Below are 14,093 nucleotides of genomic sequence, written 5' to 3' on the forward strand. Positions count from 1 at the left end.
GTCACGGGTACATTTAAGAGTGGAAATGAGCGAGACATCACTGAACTGTGGCTGTGGCTACTCAGAAGGCACCGGCCACCAACTTGAGATCAGAAAAACGTTGGACTGTTAAATTTAAGACATTTTTCTGGATGGAAATCAAAGTCACATATTCGTGAAAAACAACACTGGCTTGACATCAGACTCTAACGTTAGACAGACGTTGAATTTTGGTTACTTAATAGCATTACTTAAAACCAAAAAGTATCAACGTCAATTGTCGTTACTATTCTGTGTCAAATTGATGTTGGCATTAGACGTTGTCCTGACATTGAATATTCGTCACACAACCTACACTCAACCAGATAATAACGTCTATTGACGATGGTGACCAGCTGGGTACACTCTTAAAATGAGAGAGCAACATGCAGAGCAAAGTGCTCTTTTTGCAATGCCTTAGAAAAACAACTTTTGGTTTAGGAAAGAACCAACATTTTTAATTAACTTTATTTGATGCAAAAGTGCTCAACATTTACACATTCCTTTTAAATGCACATCTCTTTTTGAATGTTGTTTATGGAACCAAAAGTGGTTCTTCTTCTATAGACTCCTTTATTTAAAAAAATGTTAAGAATTTTAAAGATGTTTTCTCTCTATTTATTTATTTGTAATTGTGCTGCAGATCGGCTGATTTCTTTAATAAAACTAAAATGTAACATAAATAATGCTATTGTTTCTTAATTATAGATGGACACACGCGTTGAGCTAACGTCTAGCTAACGCAGGAGGATGCTTTGATGAGGGGCTTCAGCACACCCGGGGTACTCCTTTATCTCTCGGCGGCACTGGGTTATCTCCCCAGCTTTAGAGCTGGATTGGTTTTTAATGGAGCGCTGAGTATCTCGCGCACAGGGACCTCACGCACTGCGCGCTGCGTGTGCCTCCACAATGAACACCAGTCATGCAATAAAGCGATCAGGTGTTTAAGTGCAATGAATAGGCATCCAAAATGACTTAGCCATTTTTTTTCTTGGTTTTTGTACCCACCCTATTCTCTGTTCAGCACCTACATGTCTCCAAATAACCATCCATAACAGATCCAGAAAGGCTTCTTTAAGAAAATAGCAATGTGTCTGGTTTTTACATCAGTGGACCTGTGTCTAATGCAGACCAAGAGCTCGGCTTTATGTAGTTATTTATAAATTCATTAATAATGCAATGGCTATAAAGTTGTTTAAGCTGAACGCGCGACCGGTGAATGGACAAAGTGGGTCTGAGGTGGGATAAGAGCGAGCGCAGCCTTGAGAGACCCGCTGTAATTGATTAGTATCGAGGTGCCCCGCTCCCTCAGGTAAAACTGGAGACGGGGGGATCCAGTTTCAGACCACCACGTTCCCGAGGGAGGAAACGGGAGCAGAGCTCTTTTCTGCGCTGCTCTTAGGATAGGGTGGACGGAGAGCCAATCAGCGAGCGCGCAGGGCTCTTTTAGCGCGATACGACTAGAGAGGGAGCAAACAGCGTCTACAACCAACAAACGACCAACAAACGTGGACATCTCCAGCGCCTGCAGAAGTTTTTTTTCTTCCTCTCTCTCTATAACACTCCGCCAGCGTCAAACCTAGGCTACTACACGGGGGATACAGGCTCTGTCCCTCCATTCCGCTCTTCCAAGAAACCCCCCTCCCCAAAAAAGAGCGGTGTGGCGATAGCAGGACAGGGAGACAGCGCGCGCCATCACGACGTCATGTCAATGTTGCCCTCTTTCGGGTTCACCCAGGAGCAAGTGGCGTGCGTGTGCGAGGTGCTGCAGCAAGGGGGGAACCTGGAGCGCCTGGGCCGCTTCCTGTGGTCCCTGCCGGCCTGCGACCACCTCCACAAAAACGAGTCCGTTCTCAAGGCCAAGGCCGTGGTGGCGTTTCACCGCGGGAACTTCCGAGAGCTCTACAAAATCCTGGAGAGTCACCAGTTCTCTCCGCACAACCACCCCAAGCTGCAGCAGCTGTGGCTGAAGGCCCACTACATCGAGGCGGAGAAGCTGAGGGGGCGGCCGCTGGGCGCCGTGGGCAAATACCGCGTGCGTAGGAAATTCCCTCTGCCGCGTACGATATGGGACGGCGAAGAGACGAGCTACTGCTTTAAGGAGAAGTCCCGCGGCGTCCTGCGGGAGTGGTACACGCACAACCCGTACCCTTCTCCCCGGGAGAAGAGGGAGCTGGCCGAGGCCACGGGACTCACTACCACGCAAGTGAGCAACTGGTTCAAGAACCGGCGACAGAGAGACCGAGCCGCCGAGGCCAAAGAAAGGTAGGTTACTCCAAAGATTCCCTTTTTTCACCAACACTTCAGCTGATGGATTTGGTAGGCCTGTCAGACCGTTTGTAAATAGGATGTATGTTTATACAGCCAGTGACACGTTAAGGATGTTCCCTTGTTGATGCCATTCCTTTGGAAGTATCCTGCAATAGACTGGAATAGTTCAGTCTATATGTTGTAAAACTGACAACAGAATGATTTAATGATAATACTGGATACTTATTTTCGCGAAAATGCGCACAGGGCGTTACTGTATTTACTGCATGTATTTGCTTGATTTAAAAGTTGGTGGAAAACTTTAAAGTTACTTTAAACTTTAAACTTAAAAGTTTGAGATATGTGTTCCAGATAAAATTATGGCATAATATATTTCAGATAACCCCATATGCTTCTGTCAAGTGCTGCCTTGGCTGTACATTAAATATGGCTGAGAAAGACATAAATAACAACATATTAGAAAAAAAGTCAGGATGGACATATAACTGTGACTGAGCGCTGTAGATTTAGTCATATCCGCTTTTCATATGTATGTTCAATTTTGTGTGTGTGTGTGTGTGTATATATATATATATATATACACCACTGGATAATGGTATATGTATCAAAATATATGCTAAAAATATATGCTAAAATTGATTTCAGCAATTCCAGTAAATTAAAAAAAATGACAATAACACACTCTGTTCCCTTCTTTGCAGAGAGAACAGCGAGAACAACAACTCAGGCGCTAACAAACAGAGCCAGCTGTCCCCGCTGGACGGCGGGAAGTCCCTCATGTCCAGCTCGGAGGAGGAGTTCTCGCCCCCGCAGAGTCCTGACCAGAGCTCTGTGCTTCTGCTGCAGGGCAACATGAGCCACCCCGGCGCTCCCGCCTACACCATGAGCGGCCTCGGCGCCACGCAGACGGTACACGGCATGCAAGGACACCCCCACCAGCTCCAGGATTCATTACTGGGACCTTTGACATCGAGTCTAGTGGACCTCGGTTCTTAAGCCATTAAGACTGAGATTTTATTTATTTTTTTTCTCCCTTCATTTTGTACGGAATACTAGAACGAGATTCGCCACTTTACTGTAGATATCAAACCATATGAACGCTGTAAGTCTAAACTCAGAATCCGTAGTTTTTTTGGTAGGATTTCACGCTAGGGTTTTTTTCTCCCCCATGGTGGGCTGATAGCCGCATGGACTGACATTTGCCAAGTCGTTAAACTGGACAGAGGACAAAAGCAAAAGCAGTTAATAATAAAAACCAATGCTCTTCTTCAAAATCTCAAGACGCCTTTCCAGTATTTTGATTCTGCAGCGCCCAGCTTCTGGATCCTTAAAGCGATTGTCTCTAAACCCACCTATATCATTGTTTTTCTCTTGCAGTTGGTAAAGTGAGTCTTAGATCTGATGCCTGTTCGTGATGTGAAAAAGAAAATTATGCTTTAACTTTCTACAGAGGGAAAAATAGGGAACCATGGCCGAGTAATATTTATTTCAGCAGTGTAACGAATTAGAAAATAAGACAGGAAAAAGAAGTCATGTTTAAATTCCTCTGCCTCAGGTTGTGTTACACCACCTACCGTGCAGGAATCCATGGGAATACACAGTTTTGTACACTGAAAATGATCTTAGCACACGGATCATGAGCTGTTCAAAATATATTATGAAAGTTTTGTCGAGTTTCATTGTAGTAAAGCGGGTCAAGCCCCTTAATCTAATCGATTAGAAGATCACAATTTTGTTGTTGAAATTTTGCAAAGAAAAAAAAAAACAATCACACAATCAGAGATGTGCATTCATAAACAGACTTAATGATAAAGGGCATCAGAACCAACAAATACATGTAATAACTGAATATCACCATCAACAAATAGAATTAATAACACAAATTGTCATCTTTATAATGAACAGAAATTATTATTATTATTATTATTATTATTATTATTATTATTATTATTATTAATCGTAGTATACAATTACAATACAAATTTTTAAATAGTAATAATAGTCATAATAATGATAACAACAACAATAATAATAATATTAACAACAATAACAACAATAATAATAATAATAATAATGGTTTAGGGTTTGTTTATTGCGGTCCTTCATGCGAAATCTGTCTTCATAACACTTTGGTTGAACAGAGAGAGCGAAGGCTTGTTGACTTTGCTCCACGCTCAGGAGGGAGGCGTGTGCTGCTTTTGTGGTCGCCCTGCTCGGTTAGGGTCGTAGTGGGCTGTTTACTTTGCGCTCTCTCACTGTTTGTTCTGGCGGTTCTGGGCCAAAGAAAAGACACCAGCTGCAGTAGGCGAGCTCACGTGCCTCCATTCATAAGTTTCATTGTGGAAAAAAGAAAAAGATAAAAAAAAAGGAACACGAACTGAAGGCACAGCTGACTTTTGGCCTAGCTGTTTATTATCGCTGAAATACTTTTCGTTTCAGCATATTGCGTCCTCTAAAATACAGGACCTGTTTTTACAAAGAGGGACGCGGGCCTTCACTGATAATCTATCATCATGAACATCCGAGGCATCAGGGAAAATGATATGTAAAGCTATTTATCTGGGCAGTAATTGTTTATTTATTCTTAAAAGACTAGGGTCGGAAATACAAATAAAATATACAGTGTGGTTTTATATGTGTGTGAGTGTGTGAGCTTAACCATTTCCAAAGCTCTCCTCAAGGAAGGCCAGTATTTACAATTACCATCTACAACCTAGTTTATCTAATCAGTTCTTAACTAAAGTAAATCAGGTGAGCTGCTGGTGGAACTGCACAAACCCATACATTGACAGGAGTAAACACAGGAAAATGTAACTTATAAATATAAATATAATAAATATATATACTAAATATCAATAACTTCACAAAACTGCAGGTGAAAATATGTGTAATTGCACTTATTCTAATGTTTTATAGTTGTATAATGTTTATATTTGTTTAGGTAAATATCTGTAAGGCTTTAGCACATATATACATGCAAAAACTCTATCACTTTTTGACATAGTTTGAATGCGGCAGTTCGTTTTTAAATCGTATCAAAATTTCTTGATGAATGGACCAATTAAAGTGCAATTTACATTGGCTTCCATTGAAGGTTAGGACGTTTACATTGCGATATACAAGTGTTTTTTTTTTTTTCTTCATTTTTTTGCATGACAGCGACAATATATCAAAATGTCTACATGTCAGACCCAACGCGCATATCTGCAGGTCACATTACAGTGATTAACTGCCTACTAACAAAACTGTCAGTATTTTATACAGCTATGTGTTAGACTGAAAATCTCTAAATACATATGAAACAATCTCGGCTAGCTGGCAAGAATTTGTAATAAAACATGCACACTCATGTGCAGTGTCTGTGCACGCTGTGAGCTCACCAGTGCAAGTACTCCAGCCTCCCACGTTCATTTCAATAGCATCCACACAGCTGAGCAGAATATGAAGACCTGGTGAGCTGCATAGACAAACCACTCACTTCACTTTCCAGACGCGCGTAGGTGTTTTGGGACAGACCTACCTGTTCCTCAGTCTGGCCAAAAGTTTAGGCACCACTCAGCCTCCCAAACATCCCACGCGCGCGCATGTCAGGGTAATTGCTTTCAACAGAGAGCACCGAGGATTTCCGGTCGCTAATCAGAACCAGGCTATTGCCTAAACTGAAGAGCTATTGAGCAGAGCTATTGAGAGAAAGAGAGAGAGAGAGAGAGAGAAAGAGAGCGCTGTCCATATAGAAACCCTGGTACATTTTCTTGTGTTCACAACCAGCGTGAAGTGAGCTCACATCCATGCAAATGTGTGTATTTAATATTTAACATTTAACATTTTTATTTGGGAGATCATTTTAAGTCATTATTTCATGCAGTAGAAGCCCTCATTTCGTTAAAACTTGTCCGTATGAGGCCAACACAGCTTTGCCAAAGTCATCACCAGAGTGTTCTCTTAGGGACGTAATTTGGAGATAAAGTAGTTTTATGATTATTATGATATTTTTATTTATTTATTTGTATTGAAAAAAATACAGTAATTATAATTAAAGGTATAAATCTAAACTATCAATGAAACTATAAGGGCTGACATTTGCACCATTTCAGGATTTTGCATTTGTCGTTTTCTTGATTCTCATAAGAAATATGAAGTAAATTTTGAATCCAAAATTTAAATTCAGTTATTATTAGCAAAATGGTATTTCTTAGAAATATAATTAAAGACAGACATCTTCGGTAACCACTAAAACATAGTTGGGTTTTAATTTTAAAAATTGCATTCGTGTAAAAGAGACATTAACAATGGCTTTGAACCCTACAGATCAAATTGTGGTGCCAAAGCTGTTTATCCTGCCAATTTCTAAATGAAAAGGCAGTGAAAAGGCAAGAATGGAGCTTTAATAATAAGTAAAAGGGATGAACTTTCAAAGTAAGCTTTTCACTCCTACTTCTTCAGTCGAACCATTATTTAGTTATTACCCGGAAAGCAAGTGAGCTTGGTACCAGAGTTTGGTGGGGAGCCAGGGCTGCTTTTAAAGGGGTTCAGGTTTCTGTTCCCTCTCTCTGCTGAACTACTAAATCAAGGTGAGCACACAAAGCATCAGCCTGTGCTAGATGTGAATAAGACAAATAGGGAGTTTCTTCTGTGGGAAGAAAAGAGTTTGGCTGTAATGTGAGCTGTCCCTGTGGGGGTGAGGTGGGGGGTACGAGTGAGTACCATTCTCTTCACTCATAATGTGTGTGTATGTGAGGGGAGGGGGGTGCAAAGATAGAACAGGTGGGCCTCATACCACCCCTTCCCCCACACACACCCTTACCTTCTGTCACCTGATCTTACATTGTCCCTTCGCCTCAAGGTTTGACTCACTGAGGCATCAGTAGATCTTAGTCCAGAGTTAATACTGAGAAAAAAAAGAGAACATATCTGCCAGTTTGCAAGAACCATGGAATGCTCTAAAGTATTAACAACCCAAAAATATGAGAGAAAATAAGTAAACACATAAACACGTAATCAGCCATAGTTTTCTCTATATATTTGTAAAATATATATGTATATATATATATATATATATATATATATATATATATATATATATATATATATATATATATATATAATACAGCTATTACACTGTGTTTTTGTACAAAAAACCCCCACACACTTATAATCAGCTGTGTTTGGCAGCTGATTATAAGTTATTAGAGCCCTGGGAATAGGTTCAGTATAAAAGGTGGGTTAAAGTAGTTTTCCACATGGAGATGCATTAAGGGGGTTGGCCTTTGGGAGACATTTGAAATGCTAGATTGACTACAGTATACTTTAGTAACCCAATGGGATAATGTGTAGTTCTCATTAGAGTCACACATAACAAACGAAAGCATTAATACTGATGAAAATGATCAAGAGAACAGGGGGAAATGATCACAATTATATGTTATGAAAGATTTTGATTTGAATAGAGTGCCCTAAAATGTCCTTGACAAGAATCAAGACAGATGAGTGGGAACAATGTAGCGCATGATATCATCTTACAGGACCAATGATTAATGCTGTCATCACCACACCTGCATTGCACAGTGTCTGTCAATTCACAAGACCAGCATTGTCCATTACAAAACATCAACTTTTGCATTACCTCATTAGCTGGATTACTACTTCCATTTACTCATAGTTACATCGTTAATGGATGTAACTTTTAAGTATTTTCAATTCTTAATACTTTTACATTACTCTAATATATGCATTAGGAACATAGCCTGCTTTGTGACTGGCCATTATATTCTACATGGTGAGTTCATCAAAATGAGAAGAAAACAAGCTCCACTTTTTCTGCTGATGCTGGATGTAAAAACACTGGATCCCACTGCTGTTCTAGAATTTAAGTAATACTGCTACCTGCTGTGTTTCTGCTTTTATCAAATTTTTCTTTCAATTTTAATACTTTTACTTGATTCATTATTATTATTTCATTAACATACAGTTGCAAATTAGGGATGGTGAAAATAGGGATGGATATAAAAAAGCTCCAAAATTAGACCCATCCAAAACAAACAAATATATATTTGTATATATTGCTTAAACATATAGTTCTGGAAGGACCATGAATTGTTGTGCAACCTTTATTTTATCTGTAATATATTTTAAAAGTGTTTCTGTTGTGCCATCACTCCAAAGAGACCTCATATCTTTGAGGGATGTGTACATTCTTGGGTATTCTCAGTTAATAATACACATATTGTTAAACCATAACTCTTTGTTCAGCTACATTTGATTAATTCATTTTCAGCTGCTAATTACTTGATTTGTGCTTGATAACATTATTTTGGTGACAGGATCTGTGTTGCCTTGTAATTGATCATGTTATTTTACATAGAGTAGCAGGTCTTTTAACTATAACTAGTATTTAGTAAGTATTTAGCACTTTCAGTAATTTTGTGACCTGTTATGTTTGAGCTGTTTGAGGTTGTTTTTGGAAAAGCAGTTTTAGTACTTTAAGGTATTATTATTATTACAATTTCACAAGCAATTTTCTTTATCAAAAAACCTCTGATTAAAATGTAGAATTACACTGAGAATATAATTAGAGTTGAATATTATAGATTGTGATGTGAAGGGGCCTAAATAATGACTAAGTCTTTAAAACAGCATGGCCTTAAACATGCTTTGGCTTGGACAGTTCTAGTTCTCTTAACCTCTTAAAAAGCCTGGGATCTTCAGCAAAGCACCAAAGTGATATTCCCAAAGAATAGCCCCACCAGTTTGTTCAGAAGTCGCTGTAGTAACTGAATAATACACATTAGTGTGTTATAAGCCTTTCTGCGTTAAGGGGTTAAACTTGAAAAAGGTTCTTCATCCTCACATATAAAACTGGTTCTTCTATGGCATCATAGACATCTTTGTGTATACTCATTTTAAATGGTATACTTAAAAAATACTTTATTATTGACACTTTACAAGCCTTCCTCAAATTGTTATAAGCATAAGCCTCATATTCACATCAGCAGACACACAGACACACCCAAACAAACAAAAGCCACAATAAGCCACGTACAAAAAGCAATAGGTTCATCTGCACACCTGCCACTCTATCTACACTCTCTCTTTCCAGGACAATGATGACTGATTTCAGAAGCTGTCCTCCAGCGTGTTGCCCAGAGATGTGTTTCGAAAGAGAGCACGCTTTGCACCTTCAGCTTGGCCTCTTTTCATGCTTGTAATGGTCAGGACTGGAGGGTCACACGCTTTTCCCCCAGCAGTCTCTCCGGTCATGGCCGCCAGTGTGGAGCTGGATAACGGATTACAGCACGACGGTCACAGAGGCTCAAGTTTCAAAGCCCAGCCAGGCTGATAGACGAGCGGAGGCAGTTGTCCCGCAGGCCGGGAGCCCTCCATCAGCAGTGCCTGAGAGGAGAGAGTAAGGCCCTGCTCCTACTCTCACCCTGCCTGGCGTCAGCCCCTTGCTGGGTTCACGCAGCAAGTATGTGTGGGTGATGACCGCAGAGCAACTCTAGAGCAGCAGCAGGACTCACTGAAACACACACATGCACTGCTGTACATCATAGCTGTGCACACACAGCTATTCCACTAAATAACACAAATTCCAGACATACGTTACACTTTCTTAAGAGCAAAGCTATATCTTTTACATATTTGAGGCTCACATAAAATAATAAGCAATGTTGTTCCAGCCAATAGGCAAAGTACTACTTTAATAAAAAAGCAAGATTCGAATGTGAATAACATTTCAGAAAAATAAAACAACTAAATAATTCACTGGCTGAATAACGTTTTATATGCATTATATGCTTACGGGTTTAGAATGTGCAAAGTAGCGTCATATATTATGTACTACATGTGCTTACACAAAAAACAGCATTATTTGTGAGAGAAAGGGCAGATAGTTGATGGATAACAGGTATGGATGAGATTTATTTATACTCCCTACTGAATATGAGGTAATGTTGCCATACAATAAGTAAGGCACTGAAAAGCTGATCTCATACTCTTCACTGCTGACCAACCAACTAAGTTCTGCTGTACCTTCACTGAAATTTGACTCTTTCTCTCTTGGTTGTTATACGACAAACAAACTCACAGACACACATACATATTACTATACATAGGGTTGGGATATAATGGAATACAAGAATTTATAGCAGTATTACTTTTTTCGTTTTAGTATAGTTTTCAAATACTTAAAATGCAAAGAAAAACCCAAAGCATAATCATGAAAAGAAACAACATTAGTGCCTGTTTAGTAATTATATTAATTGTTGTGCCATTTTAATGCACTATCAACTTGTCCACCTTACTGTCAAAAACTATAGCTCAATAGGTCTCACACCTATTGAGTAAACACATTATTAAATAATTAAGACCTACATTATGAAGATTACTATAATTATATTTTATCTACTTGATTTTACTGAATAATTTCATTACTCTTAATAAGAGAAGGTCTGCAGCTGCAGTGCCCATGAGTGTGTGACCCTCCTGCCAGCCTAGGGGCGATCGGTCTGCTATGTGTATTTATAGCATTTATTACATGGAGGTATTTATTTTTCTAGAGAAACTGATGAGAGAGAGACATGCCAGGGAGAATTTTGCCCTTTCTTTTAATGTGTAATGCAAATCCATTTTCTGCAGAAAAATGTTTCCACCCTTTCCACCTAATATTGTAGTAAAATTTGAACTTTTCTGTATCCTGTATTTATATAAATTAATAATTAAATAATTGATATTCAGATGAAAGAGAGGAAAGAATGTTACATAACAGAATTATTATAACATACAGAAGTGAAAACAATATCCTTTTCATTTACAAACTATATTTAGTTTTATTTCTGCAGGTTTGTATTGTGTGTAATAGATGAAACTGTTAACAAAAAATAAAAAGGCAAAGGATAAAGAACAAACAATTTTTCAGGCTCTATTTTGCTGCTACTGCTACTGAACTACTAAACAATAACAACAACAACAATAATAGTAATATTTAATTTTCATTTGCTTATAAAAGGTAAGAACAATATGTATATACTGAACATGGCTTTATTAATACCACCCATAGTGTTGTTTTCACATGTGAACAAATGAATTTACAAATGAATGAATGGCTAAAAGCCCTTTCTGTGCAAAGCACAGGTGGCAGAAATATATGATTTAGGGGCATCATGGGAGGAGATACACTGGAGAGAGGATGTGTATGTCACAATATCCTACTTACACTTTATACAGTCAGGCACAAACCATAACAGCAGTAGTGTGGATGTGGTTTGTGTTGCTAGTAGCTGGTATAGTTATTCTAGGGAATGTGGGTAAACATTAATAGATGCAGTATACATCATGTGAGTTAAATGCATTGTATTTTAACGTGTGTGTTAGAGAGAGGGATTTTAGATGGTTAGAACCAAACACCAGCTCCCAGGTTTCAGCTATGAGAGCACTGTTTGTCCATTGATAGTTGAGTGACGGTCCAGGTAACTTGAGTCCTGCCCCTCCCTCCACCTCCACCATTTCAATGTAACGGGCACTGATAAAACCCTGGATGTTCCCTCAAACATTTCAGGAAATGAAAGTTTGAAACACGATCCTGCTGCGCCAACACCGCTCTCCCTCCACCCCCCCCCCCCAACACCCCCCCTCCCACACACACGCCTACACTGAAACAAAAGCCACTCAAAAACTAGTCAGAATTTGATGGAGGGAGAAGAAAAAGAGAAAAGGAGAAAGAGAAAATGAAAACATGAAGCAGTTAATTAGCTTACTGTGAAAAAGCATCAGCAAATTGCACATACTGGTCAATGCCTATATACACACATGCCTGCCCCCTTGGCCATGCTTTGCTGTTTTGTGCAGTCACTCAGGGCTTGACAGCAGGTCTCATGCTTCAGTGAAGCACATCTGGCTAAAGTGAGAGAGAGAGACTGGGTGAGTGACAGCACAGAATCACAGGATGAGGTGAAAAAAACCCCACACACCTTTGATGTCATTTGCGTTTTCTTAGTAGCAGCAAGTCTAGACACCTCTGGCAAACAAATGAATGTTTCTTGTGCCTGTCAGTGGCTCACAGTTATGCTATGCTAATCATAGGCAGCACAGCTCACATTGAGGAATCAGTCACTATGCTAGTTTTGTTGGGTATTTTCATGTTAATTGAATCACTGGCAGGTGTTCTTATGGGAGCAATTCCTGTAGGATTTCAGCAGATAGTCACAAACCTTTGAGCTTCCGACAGTTCGCTACATTCAGATCCCTCACGGAAGGGGCTGCTTTAGCTGCTTTAGCCTCGTTAGCACCCACTGGCCATCTAACGAGCCGGCAGGGCTCTGTTGGTAGGCCGGGGATCATAGAAACCAGGGGAGAGATTCAGCGGCTAAGTCTGCATCTGCCAGACCTCCACCAGAATTACCAGGACGTGCAGGGGTTTAACACACCCTGGCCAGGATCCGGGTCACATTGCAGGCTAAGCTTCAATTTAGGGATGCAGGAAAAGATTCAAATGTGATGCAAATGACAAGTGATGCAGCAAAGCTGAAGGCTATTTGAGGGATGTGTAGAGGTTAGAACATGAAGCTATTTATCAACTTTATCTGATTGAGCTTCACAGCAATTACTGCACCTCAGTCATTCTTGTGGACTTACAACTGTGATTCATAGACTATATGACTGGACTAGTAAACATAACTACCAAACCTGGAACTGGATGTTTTTTTTTCTTGCTTTCTTAATAAATGTATAATAATATGTTCTGGTCTGGCCTGGGATGAATGTCTCGACTGGCAAGACTTCACCAAGTCTTTTGGAGTTTTTACCAAGCTCTCTCTTAGAGGCACAAGGAGCAGGAATTAGCTACGGTGACAGCTGCAGTAACCAGAGACCAGAGTTATTTATAAGACCTCTGCTGCAATACTTCAAGTCAGCATCCTTTCTCAGACATGCTCACCGATTTACTGGTACAGCCACTGGTACAAGTCACAAGGTATGGGCTGTTGTTGTTGTTGTTTATTTATTGCAATTATTTATCCAATGTAGACACATTTTCAACTCACATCATACACAAGACATTATTAAATGCAAAGGCACTTTCCATTTACCAAGGACACAATTCAGTTGATTAATGTTGGTTAGTTGGACATGAACTCTTCTGCTACACTCAATAAAGATGCTTCTTTATAAAGAATGCAACTGAACAACTGAACCAAGTTAGTAAAAGAAATGTTTGAGTGTGAAGAAACTTTAGGTTAATAAAGAACCTTTACATCAACCAAAAGTGGATCTTCTATAGCATTGCTAAAAGGACCATTTGTAACACAAGGGCTAAAACATCTTTAACAGTGTCTCAAGAACTCTTTACCCAATGATGATGACTAACATGATTTTGAGCCAGGGACATGTTTTAAAAGGCCTCTACAGAAAATGACACAAAACATCCCTACCACTTATTCTTAATGGGTTTCAAGGTGTTTTTACACTCACTGGGATCTAACCTAACCCTATTTACCATATTGTTTCTTGCTTGCTCTCTCTCTCTCTCTCTCTCTCTCTCTCTCTCTCTCTCACACACACACACACACACACACACACACATATTTACATTTACAATACTGTGGTCTTTGGACAACAAAAATAGCATAGGACAAAAAATGGAATAAAGGTGGAATTGAGTTGAGTTAAACTGTGTTGACTTCAGAATCTGACTCTAAGTTTTGCATTACGTTTATTTGCATGAGGACAAGACCTTATCTGTGGTTTGTCTGTACCACCTGGCTGTACCAACATGAGACATGTTGGCAAATATTGGCCAACCATGCTTCAGC

The 14,093-nt window shown here is 39.5% G+C and overlaps 1 protein-coding gene across 1 annotated transcript; it reads left to right on the plus strand.

Moving 5' to 3' along the window:
• Positions 1–1,510: 1,510 nt before the first annotated feature.
• Positions 1,511–3,972, plus strand: six1b (SIX homeobox 1b). The gene is made up of 2 exons (XM_072696573.1): positions 1,511–2,283; positions 2,991–3,972. The coding sequence occupies exons 1-2, from the start codon at positions 1,724–1,726 to the stop codon at positions 3,283–3,285; spliced, it is 855 nt and encodes a 284-aa protein (XP_072552674.1). The 5' UTR covers positions 1,511–1,723; the 3' UTR covers positions 3,286–3,972.
• Positions 3,973–14,093: the final 10,121 nt, after the last annotated feature.

This window comes from Salminus brasiliensis, chromosome 1 (genome assembly GCF_030463535.1).
Source record: "Salminus brasiliensis chromosome 1, fSalBra1.hap2, whole genome shotgun sequence".
In the NCBI taxonomy this organism is placed as follows: domain Eukaryota; kingdom Metazoa; phylum Chordata; class Actinopteri; order Characiformes; family Bryconidae; genus Salminus; species Salminus brasiliensis.